This window comes from Hyposmocoma kahamanoa, unplaced genomic scaffold (genome assembly GCF_003589595.1).
Source record: "Hyposmocoma kahamanoa isolate Upper Pololo Valley unplaced genomic scaffold, ASM358959v1 66, whole genome shotgun sequence".
Lineage (NCBI taxonomy): Eukaryota > Metazoa > Arthropoda > Insecta > Lepidoptera > Cosmopterigidae > Hyposmocoma > Hyposmocoma kahamanoa.
Genome location: NW_020653854.1, coordinates 25,966,748 through 25,994,511, shown reverse-complemented (window position 1 = coordinate 25,994,511; position 27,764 = coordinate 25,966,748). Strand labels below are relative to the sequence as shown.

Genomic DNA, 27,764 nt, shown 5'->3' with positions numbered 1-27,764 from the left:
GTTTAGGTCCGGAAAATAGTTTCATTTATAATGCTGTTCTACTGTTTTAAAAATTAATTTTAAGACCTTCAGTCGAGATATTAGAGTTTATAAACATAGAAAGTAATATAAAATAGTGCCAAACGTCCATACTCTCATCCAATTATAATGACGCTGGATTAGACTCGTTTCACGTAACTTTTCACTGGAAGTTACTCTGTATTTGTACACATTATTCGTTGTTTTTTGTCCAAAAATAACAGTAAACAGATATCACTATAATGTAACACTAATAATTTTTCTTATGACAGTTCTGTCGCGATCCAGACCCGCTGGTCACTTTCAAATCAATCAAATGCCTTCTAGTACTTTTCCTAATATATTCAATCCCCATTACGTGCGGGTGTAAAAACCTGCAGACACTTACATTCGGCCTGTAGTTCCCAAAGGAGCGTGGTAAATATTGATCTGCGACATTTAAATAAAAACCAGATATTAAAAGGTTTGGTGCGATGCGGAGATGTCCCATCCCTTTTCTGCAAAACTGCCGTTAGTACGTGGTTTATTAGACGCCGTTAAAACGTGACGTCACGTATAAACATCAAGGTGTCGTTTCTTTTTGACATTGTGAACAATAATTTTTCATCAGCTGCTATCATCCGAATCACTATGTATCCTCTTCACATTTCTTTTCTTCCGAACTAAAGGGCTTTCATTATTTTGATTATTCGCTTTACTATTCGCCTGCTGTGACCGTTTCTTTTTGTCTCTTCGTCCTTCTAGAAGCATCTCTGCCACTTCTAGTTCCGACACGTCGTTCGCTTGTGTTAGACCTATGTGGGAATCTACGCAGAAGCTGTCCTGTATAATACAATAGATATATTATGTCATATCCGATCGATTTTTGATTATCAGGCAAAGGTAAAAAAAAATAAGGCTATCTCATAAGAACGTACCATTTCGTAAGCGTCTTCTTCATCAACATATTGCGAAAACACTTCTGCATGATCATACTTCTTTGGCAGTAGTGGGATTTTAAACGTTCCTGGTTTTACTGGACTCCTGAAACATGAATGAGTGTTCTGGGTAGTGCTCCGAAGTTAACAGTTGCTCTCGTACTCATATGACAGGGAATTCCATATTTTTTTTGTATTATATACAGGTTATTTGTAAAATGGTAACAACCTAGTAACACCTAAACAAAAACTTTTGTTCCATGACTTAACTTATCGGATTTTATTTTCATACATGAATAAAACTATTTAAATATTATCGCTTTATTGTGATAAAATTTTGAAGATGGAGTAAAATGACAGTTCATTGCGCAAGTGTTACCCGTTTGCAAGCAGGTTCAGTGGCAGGTTAACACATAAATACACCACATTTAGAATTATAGCTATTAAAAATAAAAAAGGAGGCATATTTTAAAGCTTTTCTTTAATTTTAATTCAATGTGGATGATCAAATTCAAAGTCCTCATTAAAATGTATAGGAATAAAAATTGGTTTCGACACAGATATTTTTGGAAAAATGTTACCTTATTTCACAATCTGTCGATAAAACTGTCGACAACAACTACATGATTACATCAAATTTTATGAAAACTGGCAACCCTGCAAGTGTAATTTTACTCCGTCTTCAAATAAGACAGACTATAAATAATGCCGCACATATCAGCGTAAAAAGTGGATAAATATGTGAACCTTGGTCAAGAGGTCGTAACGGGAACGCACAAACTGGCCAACGAAATTGACAGGCGCATAAGATTGGCGTGGACCGCTTACTCCAAACTCGAATTCGCGGTTCAACAATCAATGTCGAACAAAAAGCTCGCACTCACGACCAGTGTATTTTGCCGGTGCTTACGTATGGGGCTGAGACCTGGGTTTTTACTAAGTAGATCATCCACAAACTTCACGTGGCCCAAAGAGCAATCGAAAGAAAACTGGTAGGATTTACGCTAGTACACCGTAAAAGAAACTAATGGATCAGAGAGGAAAGTAAAGTGAGCGATGTTACTAAACGGGTTATGAAATTGAAAAGAGAGTGGGCTAGCCATGTCGCCCGCAAGCAATGTTCTTGGTGCAATGCAGTAGTAGAATGGAGACCGTGAGGCGAGAAACGCCCAAGAGGAAGGCCACAGATGCGTTGGCACGACGATATCAAAGAACTAGAGGGAACAAAGTGGTTAGAAATTGCTCAGAAGAGATGGCATACATAAACTGAAGGAGCCCTACACCTTAGAGGTGGAGAATGTCTAAAGAAGAAGATTATGATAACTCGTTGCAAAACGCAGGAGTTGTCGGGGAGGACGCTTGCATGTCTGAAATTACTACAAAAACTTCAAAAGTTTAATGTTTTTGATGTTAGCAATAATAAAGTCTGGCGAGGTTCAACAAATCCATGACGAAGAATATAAATTGCTTACCTAACAGATCTCAAATAGTGCGCCTGCATGTCCTCGTGATGCGTGACATTGTCGTCGCAAATGAAGTCAATGATACTGCCAACACTGTCGTCCGATAGCTCGTCGCCACTCACCGAACCGCCGTCATCTGATAGCTCTGCTTCCAGGTCTATGAAACCGTTGGGTTTGTGCTTCTTCTGATAAAATAAAAATGTAGATTCTAAATGACATTATTAAGGCTCAACTTAAGAAGCGTATTTTTGTAACCTTTTGTTGTGTAACGTACAAACTAAACACGGTTCGGTAGCTGCTCGAATTCCCAATACTGAGGACTGTGCGAGAATTCACTGGAAGACGTGCGACTTTCTCGGGTTTCAACAAATATGGTCTTTTGAGGGACGATTTACTTCATGAGACTGAGGACGTGCAGTTGTTGATGAACGCAACTTCCGCCTAGTGCGTCCAATGCAACTTTCCCTCCAAAAAGCATTCTCCCTAAAGAGGAATGGACTAAATATGAAGAGGACAAACTCTACCTTACGCCTATCGTCGAAAAGGTTAAGAAGAAAAGATTAAAACGCGAGAATTGGGAAAAAAATTACTAAATTGATTGCTTCTTAGATTAAGAGTAACTATTATTATTTAATAATCAATAAACTTAGCATGTTATTGTGACTAAAATTTAAAGCATTTCTTACTTTTCTCACTTTATGATTCTTGGTGGTTTTACTCCTGTGATTTTCAGTTTGATTATCCGTCCTTTTCGTCTTACTTCGATGGTAACTACTGCCTTCGATAAAATCATCATCGCTATCATCAAAATTAAGTTTCCGTTTGTTTGGTTGACTTCGCACTTTACAGTCTCTTCTAAACATTTGTAGCATTTCTAAATTATTCTTCCTAACATAATCTTCCTTGTCTGTCATTATTATTTCGTCGTGCAATTGAGGGTCTGTGTTTTCCTTTTGGGATATTATTTTTTCAGGAGATTGTACAAAATGTACATCATTATCGTTACGAAAATTCCTGTTAAACTTGTCAGATTTCAAAGCTTTCAAAACCTTCTCTTTTAAACTTAGTTTTTTTGTTTCGTTGTCTAATTTTGGCTTCTTATTGAAATAAGGAGATGTATTTATCTCATCATTTTGAAATGAAATTTTCCGTTTGTTAGTTGGAGGACTTTTTAATTGTATTGTATCAATATCACATTGATTTATTACTTTCTCTACTTTAGTTTCTACATTTTTATTTGAGCTTTCAGGCGTTTTGTTTACTTCGCTACTTCCTGGGATTTTTGGCGATTCTTCAGAGTTAATTTCAATAGCATCGTCTTGTATACTATTAGACTTAACATTGATGTCATGTACATCATACACTTGTGTATTGTTGTCTGAATCACTGTCACTTTCCAAAATTATTACACTCGTTTTTATGCTCTGAGAAACGATATTTTTGTTCATAACATCAATTGCTTTTACAGTTTTTTTTCTATCAGCTTGGGTTAGAAGAATAGGAGATACACTCCTTTGACACTCTTGTTTAATTTTAGAAATATTAACTAAAGACTTGTCATCGGGTTTATTAATCATATCTACAAGTTGTGTTATTGTTAACATACTTTTATTTGTAGTATCCATTGTGTTATTTTGTACACTAGATTTTGCCTCGGTCCTATCTTGGTTTAGTTCAACATTATTGTTAGCTTCTGATATTAAACGTCTTTTGACATTGCTAGCAGGTGTTGAACTACTTGGTTTATTTTTCTTTGTGCTTAAGTTGAATTTACGGGCTTGACTGCACAATATTGGGGATGTTATATCTTTTCCTTTTCCTGACAGAATCGAAGGGCTAACTTTCTGTTCTCGCAAATGTCCGTTTCGTGAACTGTCGTTTTTATATCGAGACTTATCAATTTCCTTATTAGGAGTTTTAGGTGATAGATGAAAATTGTTTTCATCAGAATCCGCGAATATATCATCTATACTATCTAAACCAAAGAATCCTAAAGTCTCTTTAGGGTCACTTGAATTTTTCTCTTTTAATGCAGTTGTGTCTTTAGCGATCCCGTCTTCGGGACTACTATCCGCAAATATGTCTTCAATATCACCCAGGTCAAAGTTCTTATCTTCCACTTTGTTACCTTCTTTTTTTATTTCTAAGTTTTCTGGTGAATTCAACTCATTTGGCGTATCGAAATCAAATTCTAAGTCAAAGTTTTTGTTACAATTTTTAGTATCTACATCAAGGTAGTTGACATTATCATTTACAAAATCATGGGCGTTGTCACTTGTATTCATTATTCTAATCATTTCATCGTCATTCAATTTAACGTATTTACGTATAGACTCAACGTCTATTTGATCAATTAATTTGAGATCAGGTAACTTAGGCTTACTAAGGAATGATTTTATAACGTGAGTACTCGTTTTAACATCTCTTGCGCTTTGAAAAATCTTGCAGTTACAAATATTATCGCAGATGTAACAACTTTTGTCCTTTTCAGATGTGTTATTTATTGTAAGGTCCACTAATAAATTAATTAACTTTGTGGATAAGTTCCCAGTATTTTGTATTCCTAAATCACTAATTAGTTTAGTATAACTTTTAGTGGATTTAGTAGCTGTACTAAACAAGGCTCTGATGTCGCCATCATGTTTTCCTGGAGGTTTGATCATGGGGAGTTTTTGTTTCTTTTTTGTCTGTTTCGCTTTTGCTGGAGACATTTTTGCCGGAGATGAAACTTTGGTGGAAACTGAAGTCATTGGTGCTTTCACAGGGGATGCTATGACGATGTTTTGAGTGGCACAATTCTGAGTGTTGAACGCTAAAAAGAAAAAAATGTGAAGTCACAAAATTATTAATATAAATAAAGTTTTCTTTAAATTAAAGACAGGGAATTTGCAAGACATGCACTTTATAAGAGTTTTTTCAAGAAGCGTCTTATGTTCTTTTGTAACTGACGCTGAACGGATTTGGTAATTAATTTCGATGTAGGTGAAAAACTGGCATTCTACGTATACATTTGTTTTGTATATTTGTATGGTATAGATATACCATCGGTTTGACAACAACTTATTAATACGTCAACAACAAGTACTTACTAGGACCTGGCATATCAAATCGTTTAGCATCACTGTATTGCAGTAAGGACGCGAGAATCTCCGTGTCTTTTGAATGCTCGATGTTGACTGTACTCTGCAGCGTTCGTTGCCATTCCAGCCAAGTCGACAGGTTAAGTTTGTTTTGGTAATCAACCTTAGATGTTGATATTAATGTTTCTGTAATGTAATGTCATTATGCGTCATGGCGGCTTTAATAAATATTAGGGGTTAAAGTATGAAATTGCCGTTTTATTGCAATAGGTTCTTTGAATTTTCATAGAATCTTCATGGTTTGAGGTTTTCGAATGAAACTTTTTTCAAATGGTTTCTGTGATTTTTTTGTTTTTTTAAATTTGAAACATTTGAATATCGACTTTCAATTGTTTTTGTTATTCAATTTAGACAAGAAAGATGGATACTGCGAAAATTCGAGTGATTTTTGAATACGAGTTCCGACGCGGAACTAACGCGGCAGAAACAGCCCGCAATATCAATGCTGCGTTTGGAGAGGGGTCTACTAATGAACGCACCGTGCGATTTTGGTTTAAACGCTTTCGTGATGGAAATTTCGACTTAAAGAACGAGCCACGAGGAAGACCGCCCACACAGGTGAATAACGATGAATTAAGAGAGATAGTGGAAGCCGATCCTAGTCAAACTACCCAGGAATTAGCGGCATGGTTTAACGTTACCTTACCCACAATATTGACTCACTTGCGTCAAATCAATAAAATAAAAAAATACGAAAAATGGGTGCCTCATGATTTGACTGATCTGCAGAAAGAAACGCGTGTTGAAACTTGTGTTGCCTTGTTGAACCGGTACAGAAATGAAGGAATATTGGATCGAATTGTAACATGTGATGAAAAGTGGATTCTTTATGATAACCGGAAAAGAAAAATGCAATGGCTGACCCCAGGTCAAACACCACAGGCCACAACAGTGTCCTAAAGCAAAACTTACCAATAAAAAGGTAATGGTAACTGTTTGGTGGTCTCAGCATGGTGTTATTCACTATAGTTTTCTCCGATCTGGTCAAGCAATAACGGCAGATGTCTATTGTGCCGAACTCCGAACCATGTTGACAAAACTAGCAGTAAAACAGCCCCGACTCATGAATCGATCTTCACCATTATTGCTCCACGACAACGCGAGACCTCACACAGCACGAGAAACCATTTTGACCCTTCAGGAACTGCAGTTAGAAACCATTCGTCATCCTCCGTATTCACCAGACCTTGCTCCAACGGACTACCATTTTTTTCGTGATTTGGACAATTATCTACGTGACAAGAAGTTTTCTTGCCAGGAGGCAGTACAAAATGCTTTCACACAGTTTGTGCAGTCTAGATCGTCGGAGTTCTATCGCAAAGGCATTAATAACCTTCCCATTAGATGGCAGCAATGTATAGATAATAATGGCAACTATTTTGATTAAATAAATTTGTTAAAAATTTAAAAAAATAAACAATTTAGATTTTCAGTACAAATCGGCAATTTCATACTTTAACCCCTATTATTAATATAATAATAATAATTGTTTATTTTCAAGCAAAAATTCCATTTTACACATACTATGTAATCTATAATAATGATAATAAAGTAGGATAAAATATAAGAGACTATAAAGTAATAATATAAAATATGATCTGTACACAGGTCTTTGTCTAATCTATTTCCTGTTCGCGTTGCGGTGGATGGAAGGCCAGTACATAAAAATTGGGCCAGACATATCAGAAATTGGTCTTAGTAACAACTTGAGCACTTATAAGTGGCGTACAGGCGGAGCTCGATCGTTGCGAAACGCAGGAAAACTACAATCTGTTGCCGACCGTACCGAACTCGGAACGCGAAATTCGCGGGTAATGGGTCCCCGATTCTACGAACATTTAGCCACAAGCCTGAAGTATTACAAACGACGAAACTATTTATCCTCGACTAAAATTCCTTTTAATGGATAATGAATTCTACAGTGTCGATGAGTTTCTTTTCAAACAATTCTAATTTTGTTTTACTTGACTTCGTTGTATTTCGGTAGGCAGTAGTTATACTACTTTATTTAATATTCTTTATTATTTTTTGCGTTAGTGACAATCATGTTACCCCTTGACATTATATTTTGAATTGTGACATTGATAATATGAAATAAATTATTCTATTATATTCAACGCAGTATGTCCCAAAATGGAGCAATACGATTCGTGACCACAGCAAAGAACTCCGGCAATCCCTCTACGGTGAATATGCTCGATACACTACAGTAGCGTGGTAAATTTATAAGAATGCGGAACACGTAGTATTGCACTATTAAACTATTAAAAACGTCATGGAAGAGACTTGGGAAACTCTATTACTTCTGGCACCACAGCAGTAACCATCCGCCAGACATAAAGAAGTGTACTGTGTGTTCGAAGTAAATGAATTTACCTTTATTCATCGCCCAGTATTCGTTAGAACTATGCAAGAAGTCGGTCTCCCGGTAGCCATCAGGGAAGACATAGTTGAATTCTGCCTCAGATATCAAGTTGTCAATGTTGTTGGACGAGTTTGAACTGCTCGAAGACGCTCGACCGAGAAGCATCGTGCGTAGATCTTTCTGACCCTGCAATTTATTTTAATAATAGAACTAGTTGATGTTTACTGTGTGCCAACTTTACATATTTGAAATCGTGTAGCAGTAGAGCTCCTTGTGAAAGAGTTCGTCCAGGGCAGTCCTGCCACCTTATCGATTTCTGCCGCTAAGCAGTAACGTCCGCATTACAGTGTTCCGGTTTCAAAGGGTAAGGGTGCTGGTGAAATTACAGGCACATGAGAATTGTCAACTTACGTTTCAGGGTGACGGGCGCAGTGGCATTGCCCCTCAGATTTTTGCGATTTAAAGCTCTGCGTGGCACTGCAACTGTTATGGACAGGCGTGTAGCTTACCATCAGGCGCACGACTTGTTCGTCCCGTCAAATGATATTATATTAAAAAAAATCGCACTGGTTGGCACCGGCTCCTTTCAGAAGAAAAATGTAATTTAAAAAATTAGTTTTGCGTCCGTATTAAAGGCTATCACTGTTATATGATTCATTAATCGAGTTGGTTCCCCTTCCAAAATCCGAACACATACAGGATGTATGTAAAAAGACACTTAACGAGATTCTTCCCATCCCTATTTTCTTATCATCATATTGAGGGTCAAAGTGATCTTTTTTTTTTTTCGTGTTTTTTTACGATTTTTGTTTTGAAATGCTATTACTAAACTTTCTTCCAAACAAACTATTTTTTTTTCTTAAGAGCTCTCATGCCAAAAAAGTTTTGACGTTGGCTCCGCCCAAATTTGTGACACAAATATATGCCTGAAGTTCGCGTGACATGCGACAGGAGATGTTGAATTTTGCGCATTAAAAGTACCAAATTCGTTTAAGCGGAATAACTCTATAACTAAAGGGATTTAAAAAAATCCGTAGTGACAGTTGTCGATCATGCATAAATATAATTAATTATCTAATTTTTGTCCTAATAACCTGTAGCATTTCGAGGATGAATCGAAAAAATGTGAAAATTAGAGGTCATTTCGTGATTTTTATCTATCGAGGAAACTTTATTGTTTTATGTTTCTGATTAGTGTCTATGCTTGAATATATCGTGTAGTTACTCATACAATATTTTATTTTTAACTTTAAAGTGGATATACCCCTCTAAAATCAAATCGAAGATTAGGAATTTGTCCTCTGCTTCCTCTCAAATTTACGACGTGTTTGAAATTACAAAACTTTAATGTATATCGAACGCACACGTTATGCTACCGCCCAGCTATGCAATGCAATGTACGCACACAAACGAACGCATGTCAGTTGTACCACAGGCGTAGGCGGAAGGACGTGATTACACGCGAACGGTCATTTGTACACTTCTAAAAACTAAATAAACTTAACTACTGAATATTTTGTTTTGTCTTAATACAATTGCAATACAAAAAATTAGACAAACGAACCGAATGCGAGGTGTAGTATCGATCGATCGATCTCCGATAGAGGGGTTCGTGGCGGCACGCGCGGAGGCAATATTGAAAGCAAACAAATATCATTTTTTTAGTTGGATAGTGACGTTAATGAGGACGGATGGAGGTCACGTAAACTTACGTTTCGCGTTATGTAGTGTTTGTGTTTTCTGTGTGAGTGTTGAGTGATAAGAACTTAGTGCTCCCGACTGTGTTAACATGGTTTTATTTTACGGTATGACCCGTGAAAATGCCCCTGAGGCATTTCGATTTTACGTTTTGAACATCCGAGTGTAGTTCAGAGATCTATTCGCGACGTGGTTTCAGGAAATCCACGTTTGGAATGCGAACAGCAGCCAAAGTTCTACGAAGGTCATCTCGCTTAGTAAGTACATACTGAACGCAGGTTGCGCTTGAACACTCACACTCATGCACTCTGTTGCATGCATTACATTGCGCGTCATAAAAAAATAGCCGTATTTTAATACCTACAAACAAAAGTTGTTTCTCAGCAATTATTTTTGCTTCATGTTGCCTCCGTTTGAGTATATTTCGGCTTCGTTGAGGGTTTTTTTACACCCTGTGTATTATGAATATTAACACAATAAGTGATCTGATTAAAAGGTAACCACAGACTTATCAAGCAATAATGGGAAAGTTACAGCACGGTAGAGATCCAATATCAATACTTTTTCATAGAGGACTACTGTGCGTTGTGATAGGGTTTGGTTTTCAACATGTATTCCTAAATGAGCATTTTTCTTTTGCAAGTGTTTTTGACAGTTCTTTTTAATGAATAAATATACCTTCTTGTTGTTAGTGGGCGTGTCCTTCGGGGCTTGAGCGTTGTGGACTGTGATGTACATCTTGTGGCACTTGGGTTCGTGTCCGTTGGGCAGCAGGCGTCTGTTGTGTGCGAATAGGCTCGCGCTCACTTCGCGCGACGACAGCACCTTCCTATTGAGCCCGTCGCGTTGTCGCATGCACTCCACCAGCGTCTGTAATTAGGAGACGATCACGCCATTGCAACAATACCTTTTTCACTTCTCATGCTTTACACATTCACATTATATGCTCTAATGCATGAAATAAAAAAACCATCACATTAAATACGTCTAATTGTTGTAATCTTACATTCAATTTTAATGAAATACTTGTTTATTTGTAATATTGTTGTTTAATTTCCTCGCAATCGAAGTGAAAAGCAGAGTGTATATATAACTCGTTAATAAAACCCATTTTACACTCGACTTTATACTCGCCTCGTGTAAAATGACGCGTTTTATGCACTTGTTGTACAATCTACTATTTGTAGCTCGTCAACTATCATCAATGTCAATTGTTTCTGCATATCACATTACAAATTTAAGATGGAACATTAATTGCCGTACACATGTGACACCCTGCAAGGGCATGGCAACGTCAGATGGGTAAGTTATCACATTATAAAATCTTACTTTACAATATATCGTAACATTTAATTATTATTATCATATTATTCTTCTTTGGTGATAAATGTGTTAACCATTTCTACGTTACTACAGCACGAAAGACACCCTGAATTTGTACGGACAGTTGACGTTAGCGACGGCGTCAAATATGTGTATACAAAATGTTACTTCTTCTTTTGACTACTATGGGCACTGTGCGAATTGCAAGCTAAGACTAACTGCCCTACCTACAGAGCAATAAATACAGTACAAGTGGTTAGTTAGCGTCGCACGCGTGCCAAAGGTAGTCCTAGTTGGGTCTACTTGAGCTCAGTTCGCCATTTCCCCTTTGTACGGTATGGTTGTGTCATTTCTGTGGTGCAAATTCTCAAAAATCGTAGAAAACTGCCTCATTGCGATGTTTTGTGCAAAAATTATAGCCGCATCAAGAATATTACCCGAAATATTAAAATAAAACTTACCGATGATATGAAATACCACCATATATCATATCATCAGTGGTTTTATTTTAAATTTTCTGTTTATCAAATTCGTTTTTTGAACAAATGAAAGTTTTAGCTGCCTCCGTGGCCGGACAATTACCATGCCGGGGTGCCACCTAGGGGTCCCAGGTTCGATTTCCGGGCCGGGAGAAATATTTGTATGGCCTACATTTATTTCTCTCGTGAGTGTGGGTGTAATTTGTGGTTGTCTATGTATGTGTTATAAAGTAAACATTATCCCAGAGCAACATGGTCGAGTTTTATCTTTTGGAGAACTAAGTAAACATCTAGAATTTTCCACATAGAAAAAGATAGAGTGCAGTGGAGAAGATTGATTGATGGTGTACTTGCTCAAAATCACGATCCTCAGCAGTGAGCTACCAAAGGGTGGAGGAGGGGAACATAATATTGATCTCGAGGTATGAGACCCACCGGGGAATCACTGGATTAATTTGTTAAACGATATTTTTGTAAATTGTATCTAGTCTTCTGGAGTGAAAGCCGTTGCTCTCGTAGATATAGTACAGGGAATTCCTTTTTTTATGGTTATCTAACTGGTGTGGTTGTGCACATTATTATTATAATAAAATAGTTTAACAAACACAAATTACCTGGTGTTCCCGACCTTCAGTGACAAGTATGTACACCTGGCCGCTTCGTTCTCGCCCTGTACGACCGCATCTGTAATAATAATTGATTGATAATTGTGCTATATTAGTGCATAAGAATAAGTTTAAAGAAGTTACGGTAGTACATTTATGAAAATATAATTTGTGTCAAGAAGAATAGTAATGTTTTCGCGAAAAACTAGGGATAGATTTCATATTAAGAGGAATGAAAAAAAATCCACTAAGTCACAAATTATTTTAAAAATGTGTACAAATGTTTATTTACAAAAGGCAATTACTAAAGTTTTTTTGCTCACTACCCACTTAGGCAAGATAAAACAATTTCAATGCCACAATAAAAAAATTTAAAATACGTATTTTAATGTTCATAGTGTAGTTTGTTAGAGCTAATTTAGATTTTTTTTCAAATGCGGTAGCACCACGCGGACAGCATCAACGCTCCCCCATTAATCGCTTCCGAGACTCCTGTCGCCCCCCTAGGACTTTTCAGCGCCCACTGGGGCGGCAGGGACCCCTTGGAAGGAAGCTATGTCCTAGCGTTTCTTGCTCGTTCTTCTCAGAAAAAAGTGTTAATGTGAAGAAATATTTAAGAAGAATTAGGAGCCACCTCTGCACCAGGCGCACGGGCGAGGCGGTGGCCACGTCGAAGCAGACGATGAGGTCCACGGCGCCCACGTCCAGCCCCTCCTCGGCCACGCACGTGGCCACCAGCGCGGTGCAGGCGCCCGCGCGGAAGGCGCGCATGGCGCGCAGCTGCTGCTTCTGCGACGCCGCCACGCGGCCCTCCTTGCCTACGGTGGGCGTCATACTTTACTCAAACAAGGAAATTCTCTCCAACGGTCGCCGATGCACTATCGGCACACGCACTTTTTGTAATATGTTTTTCTCAAACATGCTCGGAAATTTTTGCATTGCTTTCAAAAAACGAACACGGAAACTTAGTCATATAAGGACCATGCGACTTTTTCCCGGCCAAGGCCTGCAAAGTAAGTACATGAAAAGCATTGACTTACAAATAAATGGACGACGGGTCTAATACAAAAACCACGAAAAAAATGTCCCAAGTCAACCTATTTAAACGTAGTGACATGTAAAGGAATATGAAAAAGCTAAAACGTTGAATTTGAATTGTAATGTCATCGCAGTACTGTCTAATTTTGCTTGCTTCGCTGTCAGTCGAACAAACGAAGACTAAAGCGTGAATGACGCTCTGTATACGATTTTAACGCCCTATAATTTCGGACACTTTTTAGCGCGGACCCGACGTCCATATAATTGTAAGTCAATGATGAAAAGACATTATTATCCTCTTTTCGAAACTTTTAAATCTACCTACTAAAAATGAACTATGTAAACAGGCAAAAGAAAAACTCATACAGCCAACTGCCCAGTGTTCATAACTGCGAGAATTAAAAAAAAAGAAAATGGCGGTAACATTTAGATTAAAGTGCTTTGGTGTTCTTTTGTTTTGTCGTCTTTGTATTTTGGTCGCGAAAATGAGTGCTAGAGAGAAGAGCAATAACGAAAATACAGTAATAGACAAATTCAAACACATCATCAGAAGTCCAGCAGACTACTATTAATGTGCCTGGAAAAACAATAACATTTTCTTTTAGCAATTTTAATGTTAGTTAATATTTTTTTACTTTTTCTATTATGCATCATCCTCTCTTTACTCTTTTATTATTTCCTCGCATTGTTTGAGAAAAATACTATACATGTCTCAGCGGGAACGGGGATTGCTTGACTCGTAAACCTATCACGAACTCGAATTTCGTTTTTCCGAATTTCATTACTACGAAAACGGTTCCATTTTTTTTCATTAGTGCGATGACAGTTTTGGTATAAATTTACAACACAGAAATGTCTTACAGCAGAAGTACCGTTTGTCCGAAAACCTATTATTAGAATAATTATTACGTATTCTTCGGCCAGAAGGTTGTTTGGTCTAATCATGTTTGTTATACTGTCTGTTTTCCATATAATTTAGATTGCTGAAAATTTGTTTCCACAAAATTATTATTCTTAGATAAAATTGTACCGCCATACAATTTTACCGTACAGCTCCAAAATTCTGTTCACTTACGTAATTTTCGTCATACCTGTGCTATGTTTTTGCTGTCATCTGAAATATAATTTAAAAACAATGGTCTTGAGTATTCAATAAATAACTTATAACTTAATCGAGGAGAGTACCAGAACCGAATTTGTTTGCATTACCTAGATAGGTCGACTCCCTCTTGTGGGTTTAGATTAAGTTAGCATATGAAAAAACCGCTCGTGCCGAGCGAGCGAAGCGAGCATACCGCGGCAGCGGCCGGCGAGTGCCAGAGCCGAATTTGTTTGCATTACATAGACGGTACGACCCCCTGCTGTAGGCTTAGGTTAGTTTAGTTAATGAAAAAGCAGCACGATCCGAACGAGGGTAGCGAGCTTAACTAGCATCTCGTTTATCATATTTTCTAAAGATGCGAGGTTCTTTAATTTGACGAGTTATATTGTGCAACATGTTCTAATACTTTTAATATCTGTAATAAGAAATAATATATGTAATAAAAATGTATCATGGATATCGGTTTTTTACAAAATAAAAATATTGAATTAGATACATTGGTCAAACAGTTTGTTGGGGAAATAAAAAATCGGGAAAAGAACTTGTCAATATGTCAAAATAGTGAAACATTAAATGGTGAAACGAAAAAACCTGTCACGTGTTTTCGGACAAATGAAACATAATTTATTCAACAAAAATCTAAAGGTTTTCGGAGAAACAAAATTCTGTAAATCATGTTTCTAGCTTGTGACAGTATAACCAATACAAGGCCTCGCTGGCGCTCGTCCTTGTAACTCATACTGGTCCAGCAATCCCTTACTTCCCGGCCTCTGGAATAATGTACTATTAACTAATTAAATCGCAGCCAAATAACGTATTACGTTCTTCATTTTCATCAATCAACAAAGTTCATAACGCCACAGCATTTGTAATTATTTCGAGCAATTATGTTTTTCGTGCCTACTCAAAAGTTCACATCAATGCAGGTTACGGGGTTTACAAATTTAGCCAATGAATAACAAACCAAATGGCAAGGTTAATAACCTTCATCTTTAAAGTACGTCTGAAATAGTTACGAACCTGCAGTACCCTGTCCGACGAACATCTGCGGCACGATGAGCGGCCGGCACTGCAGCAGCAGGCAGTGCACCAAGTTCACGCTTTCGCGGTACTCGCAGAACACTGCAATAACAACAAATAACAAATCATCACTTTTACTCAAAAGAACAATGGCGAACTTCCATATCAATTTGTATTGACATAATTTGTATGCGTCTGTCTATAAAAAATATGAAAAAATTTGGTTTTGAGTTTACTATTCTGAGAAGACTGGAATTAAAGAAAATTCCAGTTTGAAGTTTTGGAGGTTATATTTTACATAATTGAATAAAATCTATTTGGTGTATTATTATATCAAAATAAACTACAGAAGTGTTAAACAGAGTTAATAGAAGCTCAATGGTGCCGTGGGTTTGTGACGGTACCCTATCATAAAGTCGAAAATTTTTTTACTCCGAAATAACTTTTGTTCGAATTTTCATTACACCGAAAACCGAATTATAACGAAATAGTTCTTCTCTCAGGATACGTTGAATGTTTATCGCAAAGACAGGATTAGGTTCGGTTAGGGTAGGTTAAGTTTAGACCTTACTTCATAGGATCAAGGTTTAAAAGAAAAGAAAAAAACCTTTTCCTCTCAAAACTACTATCGAAGTTATGAAATTTCGACCAAACGTTATTTCTGGAAAATGTCATTTTGGACTGCTGATAGGTTACCGTTTGTGACGTGACGAAAGTTCAGAAGAAAATATTTTTGGTTAAAAGGTCAAAAGACATGAAGTTAACAAAAGAAAACTGAGTACATTTCATACTATGCCCTGGCAATTCAGGTATAAATTATTTTTTGTGAAACATGCCATCTATCCCTGTCATCGGGAACTTTTTCGTCAGTTTTACTATTTCCTCGCATGGCATATTTGGAGAAAGAATCATCTACTTTATTTTTAGTACCTAATAAAGTTAAGTAGTTAATCTCTTATTGCAAATCTGTCGAATTAGTACATTTCATATTACATGAACTAACTTAGTGTGGACCAATCTATATGTAGGTATTGAACATCTATTTTTGGCGGTTAGATGTCGGTCAATGTAAAAAACAAAAACTTATATAGTTACATATAGTTATTTGAGTTCCATTTAAAGATTTTATTTCCAGGCTTAGACAGGCCTTTAGTATAATTTGTTTAAGTATACTTGCTTACATATGAAATAAAGATATGGTGCACGGATTTTGAACTACTTACTATTCAAACTAACCTGTTACTTTGTGACAGGAATCTCTTACTTGGAACCTGGCAAGGTTTCTTTGGATAGCTAAGCTCATTCTTTGGTGGTGATGTTGCCAGTTTTGGGCAATTAAGGAAGCGAATTGAAAGCTAGTTTGCACCGCAAAACATATTTGAATTAATAACAAGTTAACAATGGGTTATACTTCTATTCTATGATTTCACTCCAACAACATCGGCCTCTTTCTAATTCTGGTATATTATAAATAAATAAATAACGATAAATAGAATGTTTTTTTAGTTTAGTCATAATATGGAAACCATGGAAGCGGCAATATTTATTTTAAACAATTTTTACCGATTGCTCTGGTATCTTGATTATTCATTTTAGCCTTGTGGAAATGGTCCAACATGATTTCTTTCAATTTGTTGAACTTTGGATGCCCAAAACTAAGGTTCTTTGGAATCTGAAAACGTAAGAATACATGATTGAATGTTAAAATAAAAATAAAAAAATTATTGTTTTAATTATTAATACAAAGATCGAACACTCAGAAAAAAATCCTTTGATCCGGCCGGATTCCAGCATTGCCAAATATACCTATAATTATTATGTTTTGTCAAGTCTTTAAATTTTAAAGCTTGAAAACGTTCCAAATCAAAGTACTTTTTGTATTTCAAAAAGTTACCAACGAGAAACCCACCTCTGGTACAGTTCCGTCAGGCAATATACTCCTATCTAATGACAGCGGGTTAATTCCAAGATCATCTCTCAATCTCTCTAAAAGTGCCGTAAGTCTATCATCGGACTGAATCCATGACTTCTCCGGGTGCTCGTCGAAGAAGTTGAGGAACACTCTGGAGCCGTGCTTCGTGAGCAGCTCCAACCCGTGGTAGAGGGCGATTAGGAGGGTGAAGTCCTTCATTATATAGTTGTGTTGGGGGTGCCTGTGTGTGGTGTGAAATATCCATTACTTTATTTATTATTTCTAAAATATTATTAAATAATATCATTATTGAATAATAAAAAAGTGATATTTTCTTTTCAAACTGACCTGGCACTCCGATCCTTGTTCTGGAACTCCTTATATAGCATAACAATCCTGCCCTTTGACAAGTTACCAAGATTGTACGGCAGGATGTTCATCTGCTTGAGTCTGCGCGCGTAGACGTCTAAGATCTACAAAGAGTATTTACTGCAAAGCTCATCCTTCATTGGTCTGCGTACTTTCAAAGCATAAACCAGTCAATGTTAATACAGGCTTTACGCAGACATTTACGAAATTATGTTATGAAGAAGCTTCAAGATGAGATAGAAAAACGCTTTTAACCATCGACTATATAACCAGAAATAAGGGCCATCCCTGGATGAGTTCATCAGGCATATGGGCCTTATATCACTTAAATATCAACTCTCGTTTGCACTGAAATTACCAATTAGAAAGCTGAAATAGTACAGCGCCAACAACTGATCTGTGTGTACGTCTCCGTATATTCAAAAATGTTCTGTATTTATTGTAATAAAGATAAGATCTCTAACAATGGGGGCAAATTCGGTGGTGTGGGGAAAAACAGCAAAACGTGTAATTCCAAAACGGAGTCACATTTCATCGGTAATTAAATATTAAATATGTAATTTTGCAATTTTCGGCCATTATAGCAAAGCCTAAGTTAAACTGGTCGATTTGGAGTGAAACAGTAGACGAGACCCGTCAATTGTTTCGAATTCGGGCTGGCCAAGCGGAGCGCAGTTGTCACAATAATTATTTGGCAGAATAGTTTTCAAACAAATTAAATGACATTTCGTCTCTATTTCTGGTTATATACTCGATGCTTTCAACCGATTGGTTGATCACCCTCCTATCATTTATGGGACGCGAGAGGAGAATGTTTGGTGCATTTCGTTCTCTCCCCGTGCCCCGCAAAACTTTGCACGTGGAATATAATAAAGCATTTAAAATGCCGGTAGGACTGCCAAGCTGGTTCAATGCATCGAGTATGTTTACGGTAGCTCGCACGGACAGCCTCCAGGCCATTATGCGAAAAAAAATTGTCTCCCAAAGTCGTTTGAGGCAAAGTCTTAGGACTTCCTAATTCAGCATTCCTAATCTTATCGCCGATGGTTATGATTGTTCTGTATATTGGAAAGAGGAACTCATGGGAGTAGCCCAATTTATAATATAATTACGTTAACTTTTTTTTTACTGCCTAGTGACGGGACGAACAAGTCGTGCGCCTGATGGTAAGCGACACGTTTGTCCATAACAGTTGCAGTGCCACACAGAGATTTAAACCGCAAAGATAGGAGGGGCAAGTGCACCCGTCACCCTGAGACATAAGTGGATAAGTCCCTTGCGCCTGTAAGTTTACCAGCATGCCCCTTGAAAACCGGAACGCAGAAATAGGTAAGGTGGCAGTACTTTCCTGGACGAACTCTTTCACAAGGATCTCCAATGCTACTAAAAATTGTCCTGCAATGTTTTTCTACTAATCTTGTTTTAACTTTTGCAAATATACTATGGATATGTTATGGTCCGAATAATAATAATAATAAAATGCTGCTTTTCAAGAGCAATGACTCAATACAAAATTCACCCTTTTTTTACTTATTACTGAGATTTATTCACAAAATACTAAATTTTATTGTGATTCCAAATTTTTCATTGGTTAATTACATGACAACATTGGGATGGTCTACGATTCGGCAACATTGAACGCCAGACGCTTCTCAGTTTTCTTAAGCTGTGTCCCTGACGAATTCGATGGGCCACAATTGTATATGAACTATTCTATAGACATTGTGGGAGACCGATGCCTAAACTATGCTTTGAAGCTTGTATTTCAAATTATCATAATATTATTTAGAATATTATAATATTTTTATAAAAAAAATCGACCTTAAAAGTTCGTGAAATTACATCTATTTGCCAAGTTATATTGAAATCGGTTAACGGAAAGTGCGCAAAACTGGAGTCATCCCTTAGTTTATCACCTTTAGAGGTGGAAATTTTTCTTCAAATTAAATGGGACCAAAACTGAGGTACCTCCATCCAACAAAAAAAGAACAGTCGAATTGAAAACCTCCTCCTTTCGGTTAAAAAAGAATTATTATCATTATTACATGTATCACACTTTACCTCAATATACTGTTGCCTCAGTTGCGACAGCTCTGGTCCTAACTGCACTAGGACAGTGTTTATTCGCCGTGAGTGGCTGTATGGTGCCACGTCAATACAGCTCTCTGTACGCAGTTCTAGGTGTGCGATGTGTAAGTTTTTTATCACCTAAAACAATTACAGATGTAAATTAGATTTAGAAGTCCGAGGGAAAGGTCTTTTCCCAGCTGTGGACAATAATGCAGGCTACCTTAAAAATATATATTGCACAGTGTATATTTATATAATACAATAGTGTATATTTTTCAGAATTGATGAAAAACGAATTACTCACTTCGCGTGAAAAATATTTATAATTGATCTATAGGTTAAAGTTTTTTTACAGACATCTAATCAATTTTCTACTCGCCAAATATATTTGAAAATAAAAGGGAAAAAATAATTTCATATTTTTGAGTAAGGACAGTTTTGTCCAGAACTACAAGTTTGACTCATATCGAGCTAAGCGGAGATCTTATTTCTTACTATATATCAACGACGTTCTTATTGACGAGCAGAGAATCAAATATTACATTCAGCAATAATGTGATCTTGAATTTTACATATTTTGAATTGCAACACTATTGTAATAGCAGTGCGACATATTTTAGGAAGTACAGTGTCGTAAGACGGGTGGTAACGGCACAATGGAGCGTGCTGATGTCAACCTTAATGGAAACGGTTGTTAATGTTGGGTGTGGCAGATGTAGGAAAATGCTGTACAAAAAGGATTGTGCAGTATGTGTGATGGTGAAAGATTAAGTTTTAATTTCTATATAGCATGCAAAAGCCCATGCACACGGCGTATTTTACGCGCGCATTTTGATAAGAGATAGTTTTCATTTTAGATTTGTTTGTTAGTTTCAGTTAGTTTTTGAAATGAAGCACGCAGATGACGCGCGTGTAAAATACGTGTGCACAGACTTTAAGAGTAAATCAGATCTACACTCCAGACACCAATAGATGAAGTGCATGACTATAGCAATAACAAACGTAATTGCTCTGATATTGTTAACAATATATCATACAAAGTCCCAAACAAAATTTATATGCGTTCATCACAAACTCGTCACCTGGTTGAAAAATATACACACATCAAAAGTGTCTAGGGATCAAGTACGTTTAAGAGTATTGCTGCAATTAGGGTTAATTATATTAACTTTTTTGTATCGCTATTGATACTTTTTTTGTGAGTTTTAACATTTAAATAAGGAATATTGTTTAAAATTCGATAATAAGAAGAAATTTTTTTTTTTTTTTTTTTTTATTGTGACTCGGCAAAATGACTGCACCGCGCCTGATGGAAAGTGCGAATACAGTCCAGAGATGAGAGTAACGGATGGAAAACACAAATATCTTCACTCCGTCACTATCATTTTGCCGGTCTGGCCAAATGCTTCTTCACACTACGTTTGAAGGACCCGATGTTATAGAGGGGAGGGAATACATGCGCCGGATCGATTGTCAATGTGGTTTTGTATACAATCATTACAATATCTGCATCGGAACCGAAACAATTTACATTATTATGGAGAGACGACATCATTTAACCCGAGAAGTGATGATGCGAGCCGTCGGAATGTTGGAAGCTGGTTCCAGGCAACGTGCTGTGGCTTTCACTCTTAACACTACACAGAGCGTCATAAGTCGCCTCTGGACGCGCTATCGCATGACGGGCAGCGTGGCCGAGCGACATGGAGGACGATCTCGCATCACGACTCGCAGACAGGACCGGTATATCCAAAATACTGCTCGACGGAATCGTACCATGACCGCCATGATGTTGGTTACGAGGCTCCACAGCTCCTCAGGCTTGCTAATAAGCGATCAAACAATCCGAAATCGTTTACGTGAAGTGGGTCTGCGATCCCGAAGGCCGCTCAGAGTTCCACCTATTGCACCCTGCAATCGCAGGACCCGTTTACGATGGGCTCGCGAACACAGAAACTGGGAGGAAGAAGACTGGCGCTATGTGTGCTTTTCGGATGAATCCCGCTTCGGTATGAGACCGGATACAAGACGTACTCGAGTTTGGAGAACATCTGGACGTCATGAACGTTTGAGATATTGTCAGGAAGTTCATCCATATGGTGGGGGAACAATAATGATATGGGCCGGTATTTGGATCGGCGGAAGAACCGATCTCATTTGGATCAGGGGTAACCTCAATGCTCAAGTTTACGCAGAGAGGATTGTTTCAGATGTTATCATCCCTTTGCGAGGCCAGTTGGGTGATTCATTTCAACTAATGCATGACAACGCACGTCCACACACGGCTAGAGTCGTAACACGCATTCTTGCCGAAGCTCGTATCGACGTTCTGCCGTGGCCTGCTCAATCGCCAGACCTCAATCCAATTGAGCACGCATGGGATATGCTTCAAAGAAGAGCTGTGCCGAGTATGCATACCGTACATACTCTACAACAATATTTTGACTTGTTACAAAACACATGGGCGGCCATTCCTCAAAGTGATTTTGATGAACTCATCTTAAGCATGCCAAATCGCTGTAATTGTGTGATTCGTGTTAATGGTGGAAATACAGATTATTAATTTTCTTATCTTTACAATAAAAATGAGCAACATCATCATTGTCGCCATTTTTTTGTCATTTAATTGACGCCGTTAATTTGAGTTTTTTCCCACAATTTGCAAAAACATCAATTTTAGTTTATTTTAATTAAATATAGGGGTAAGCGGTTAAATAAAACATAAGAATTAAAGTAAGAAGTCGTCCTGGAAGACTGGATTTGGTAAATATTGCTTAAATAATTTTTATTTCAAAAATATTCACTTGATCCCTAGACACTTTTGATGTGTGTAGTTCTTTTTTTAGAACAAAATCAAACCAGCAGAAGTTGCCCAAATTTATTTTAAATGTTATTCATTCAATTTGTTAACTCGACAGACGTAACGTTTTAAATGATCTCTATCGTGCACTATCCAGGTACGGTGTGGTTCTTACGACAGTTTCCCTACATCTTCTCTGGTTTTGGGATTTTCCATACTATCCCAATTTAAAAAACCCCACACTGTATAGTACCGTTCTGTCGGTTCACTATCAAAATTTCATTATCAAAATAAAAAAAAAATAACTCACAGTAATAACATCATCAACTTTACTCCCCGGAGTGGCAGACAAAGCGAGCACCCTATAAGTCTTGCATCCCATATCATCCAAGGTCGCTACAATCTGGCAATAGGCATAGTTCCCTCTCGCTCTGTGTGCCTCATCAATGACGAGACAGCGAATCTTGTCGGCTGGGCAAATGCCCGATTTAATATCGTTGTATATAACTTGAGGTGTTGCAAAGAAAACGCGTTTAGTTTGCCAGTGCGTTTTTCTTGTGTTCACTTGCATGTGCCCTTAGAGAAATAATAAAATACGCATAATATCTGTATAAAATAATTTCAATTTATATGTACAGGTACGAAAATAAGTATAGCTTTACTGTGCCCAGTTAAACATTAAGCAAACAAATATATTGAAGGTATTCTCTATTTACTAACATGCATTGTACAATGTAGTTAAATAATGTATGGCAGATTTAAAAAGTATATGACAAAGTACAATAATAAAGATACGTTTTTTTTTTTACATTTTGTTGGTTCATTCCGAGATGAAGCAAGCAACTTTTTGAAACTCTTTTAATGCAGTATTGCTTTGTTTTAGGGCAGTATTACTTTGTTTTAGGGATATGGTATAAAACTATCTAGCTGACCGACACCCCCTTGTTGGTTTGCTAAGCACAAAATAAAGAAACCGGTCTAATCAGTCACATTGCACTGAATAAGTTGGCATTTATGATGGACAAAGCTGATATATATGTTACGCGATAACTCCGCCATTGGTGAACCGATTTTGATGATTCTTTCTTGTTGGAAAGAGGGTACCTCAATAGTGGTCCCATTTAATTTTGAAGAAAATCATCCGTTTATAAGGGTGGCTGTTCACGCATGAAGATTCATTTTTATAAATAGCGCCTAAATTTTATTATAAGGAGCAATTATTTTAATGGTTGATTTTGCTATTCTCCAATTCAAGGTGTTTTTTTCTTTCAATACACTTTGAGTAGTGAGAACCGATTTTTATTATCCCCTGTGTCAAGTTCCGTATAGTGGCGAACTAGGCGATGAATCCGGTTTTGGGCACTTTCCGGTAACCGATTTTATAAAACTTGGCAAATACATGTAAGAAATGAAATTATTTTTCCGGATTTAAATCGCGTATATTTATTTCTTCAAACAAACCGATGTTTCGGGCCCTTTACAGGTCCCATGGTCTCAGTCAACCGTGACGTATATTTGTACGCGATTTAAATTCGGAAAAATAGTTTCATTTCTTATGTTTAACAATCGCGAAAACCTAAGAACTCGATAAATACATCCCAAGTATTTTTGAGGTCTGTCTTTTTAGTACTCTGTAGTGAGATTATTATAATGTCAAGTGACGGGACGAACAAGTCGTGCGCCTGATGGTAAGCTGCACACAACACACCTGCCCAGAACAGTTGCAGTGCCACTCAGAGCTTTAAATCGTAAAAATCTGCGGAGCACTGCCACTGTGCCTGTAATATCACCAGCACCTTTACCCTTCAAAATATAATGCTGTATAATGCAAAGGATTCTGGACTTAAGAACAGACAAAAGTAATTATTTCAGTATCCTATCATTAGTCCGAAATGACATTTTCCAGAAATAACGTTTGCTTGAATTTTCATAATCTCGGAAGTAATTTTGGGAGGAAAATGTTTTTCCTTTAGACCTAACTTAACCTAACCTAACCGAACCTAATCGCGTCTTTGCGATAAAAATCCAACACGTACTGAAAGGAGAACGGTTTCGTTATAATTCGTTTTTCGGTGAAATGAAAATTCATACAAACGATATTTCGGAAAAACAATTCGAGTTTGTGATAGGTTACCATTTCAGTTCTGCAACCTTATTGTTGTGTGTGTCATTAGTCATTACGAAGGCGACATGTTCATTGGAACAACTTTGATCAACAAAGATTTAAAAAAACTTCCTTTTAAAAATAAAATAATGTAACCATGAAACAAATGTCCTATCTACAATATTTAAAGTACTTTCTCTCTACGTCTCATAGCCATATGTCATATAGGATGCACTGTATATAATTAACAAAGAATAATGATGAATGTATAAGATGTTTTTTGTGATTACTACAACATAAGAATATTGAATTTACTTTCGTTAATATGACATAAAAATTGATTTTGTTAATCAAAGCTGGGTCTTAGGATAAATATACACTTACCAGTCATCTCTATTGTATCATTAGGAGGCACAGCCACAATATTGTAACAAGCATCGATTTGTTGAGCCACAAGTGGCCGAGTAGGTGCTGTGAAAATAATCTTGCCCAAAGGGTACCAGCGGTAGAAGTTATACATTATTACCGCTGCTATGAACGTTTTGCCCAGACCTGTTGGGAGACTGACCTGTAATAAATATTTTGACGTTAGAGAACACATCTAGGGAAATAGGATAGAGATTTCTTTTATTGGGAACATCTTCCAGCAATCAATGTATGGTTTTTATAATCTATCAAAATTTTACTGTGCACTAATTGAAAGCAAATGGAACACAAATGCATACTATCACATTTCTATCTCGGGTTTTATGTTAATAAACCTAATATTAGTTTCAACTTCATGTATCTCATGCGCCAGTTGTCTCTGAGAAGCAAATTAAGTTCCCTCCTGAATTTATATTTGCTTCAGTGTTAAAAGCAACACAAATGGACAAAATCCTATAGTGCTTTAATTTATTTTTCTTTTTTTTAATAGCCCGCACTCAGGAAACCCTGTACAGCGGGTGCCATGGACACACACTTGGACAACCACAAATTACACCCAAAGTCACGAGAAAAATAAATGCAACAATCGCGAAAACCACATGTTGCACATAGGAAATAAAATTTTGTTAATAAACAAATATACGCGATTAAATTAGGAAAAATAGTTTCATTTCCTAAATGTAAACCATACAAATATTTCACCTGGCCCGGGAATCGAACCCGGGACCTCTGCATGGCAGCCGTTCGACTGCATAGGCAGTTAAATTTGTAGCTATAGGTTCTAACATTAAGTAATGTTTATCACAATGGATTAAATCACTGGTCACAGTTGCGGAGACCCTAGAAAACAACTCAACAGAGGTGATGTACGACATGTTTACATTAAGTCCCCATTGTTTCCATACTATCCGTGACAGTTAAAAGGGATATCAATTTGATATGGAAATGGGGCTTAACTATATATATATCATCGATCTGACGATTCCAAGGATTGTCAAACTGATAAGGGGTCACAGCCTACTGTAAGACATACTTACATACTATCATGTCTGTCTCCTATGGAGGCTAAGCATAACATAAGCAAAAGCATGAACGCCTTTTTCACATCAATCTTTTCATAAGTGCCCGATTATTCTATGCATTTTGTCCTGGCCTGTTTATGTTCATATAAAGTAAAAATATACTTACAAGGGTATTCTTCAAAATAGCAGATTTGATTATGTTGAACTGATAATCCCTGACAGGGTAGTTGGTTGGATAGATCCATGTCTCCCCTGTGACCTTGTCATACCCACTGATCTCCTCGTCACAGCATAGAGCACTGAATAAAAATTAACTTAAGTTCAGAGTTGATGTCAATGTAAAAGTTAGCTTTCTCAGTAGTTTTGCAGACTTATACTTAGACTTATAGACTATGTCACGAGTAAGAATGAGAATCCATTAGGAAGTAATTGTGACACCCACGAGGAAGGTCTATTGCATGTTGAAGGTTGTAAATTGTTTTTAAGTTGTAAATTACAATGGTATTTACATGTCGTTACTGTTCAAGAAAATGGCCCCGACATAAATATGTAGTTCACTATTACATACGGATGTAGTTTAAAAATTGACCCAATCCACAACTACTCACTTTCGAGATATGGCAGTTTAAAGTTTAAAAGTGTTTCTCATTTTTGTTTTATTTTCAAAACTTATAATGTCATGTAATTCCGGAGATATTTATTTATATGTTGGATTTTTTTGCTGATCTAAGACGTTAGACTTTAGGAACCATTTGCTTACCTCATTTTTTGACAATTTTGGGGATTGGATCCTTTTTGCTTAACTATGTCCATACTATACTGCATTTAAGACTATGTGCTCAAGGTTTGTTGTGAATAAGTGTAAATAATATCATGTGACAAAAATTCGTCCTGGGGCCTTACCATGAACTCTTATTACAGTTCAGTATAGGTTCGTGACGACAAAAAAGCGGGATGGTGATATATACTTCATGTAGCGCTGTCTCACAACAATTAAATTTAGGTCTTAAACTGAATCGCTCAGTTCATGGTAAGGCCCCTGAACATGGTTTACAGTTATACCCAGGGGGTCTATTCCCATTCTCCGTACAAAACAATGACTGTGAAATAAGTAACACTTGACTAACTCAAAAGACAATGTCTAGTAAGAAGCTTCATACGCATCATGCATTTTTTAATTTGATCGAGTATTACTTATTGACAATAACTGTTTCGGACAGACAATGGGAGTAGACCCCCAGACACGCATCACATATTTCTCATAAATTAGGTGCTTTTATGGTCAGACTGAAAGCGAAAGGGGCACTAAGAAACCAGGACTTAAACAAATTTGATTCATTCCTTAATTTGCAGCTTCGCTCCTCACTAACCAAAATTGGCCCTAAATTTTGAGTATCCGAAAAAAGATATTTTCCGGTGTAACTTTTTTCGACATTATCGGCCTCACAAGCAAAGCGAGAAGATTAAAGTGTTTATTTAAAACCATTTGTTTAGGTATAATCTACTCGAAACAAGATTTAAAAACAACACAATTCCAAGTCTCTTTTATATTTTGTTTTCATAGTGTCGTTTACGCAGTCCAATCGCTTTTATGATAAGCCGCAAGAATAACATCGGCATGTAACATTGTTCTGTGACAGGTTAGAACTTGATAGATAAAGTAGAAAGTAATGGAAAGAAGTGAAAGAATTTACCTGACATTAAGCCCACTTTTATTAAGAGAATTGTTTACGTTATTCTCAAAAGCTTTCGACGTTTTGTCCCTGAACGAGGAATTGTCAAAATTTGCAAGAATTGAAGAATCTTCAAATATCTCGTCATCTTCGAAAACAACATTTTCTTTTGATGTGCTGGGGTTATTACTCATTTCCACTACCTCATATTACTGTGTTT

General features: G+C 37.0%; 1 protein-coding gene across 1 annotated transcript; it reads right to left on the bottom strand.

Moving 5' to 3' along the window:
• Window positions 1-10: 10 nt before the first annotated feature.
• Window positions 11-27,764, bottom strand: LOC113231643 (Fanconi anemia group M protein). The gene is made up of 18 exons (XM_026466067.1): window positions 27,566-27,764; window positions 26,038-26,170; window positions 24,808-24,991; window positions 22,630-22,895; window positions 19,511-19,657; window positions 17,429-17,553; window positions 17,078-17,321; window positions 16,732-16,840; window positions 15,169-15,270; window positions 12,643-12,826; window positions 12,018-12,087; window positions 10,280-10,471; window positions 7,915-8,089; window positions 5,488-5,664; window positions 3,085-5,210; window positions 2,408-2,583; window positions 936-1,041; window positions 11-840 (listed from the first exon to the last, which is right to left on the bottom strand). The coding sequence occupies exons 1-18, from the start codon at window positions 27,736-27,738 to the stop codon at window positions 625-627; spliced, it is 4,905 nt and encodes a 1,634-aa protein (XP_026321852.1). The 5' UTR covers window positions 27,739-27,764; the 3' UTR covers window positions 11-624.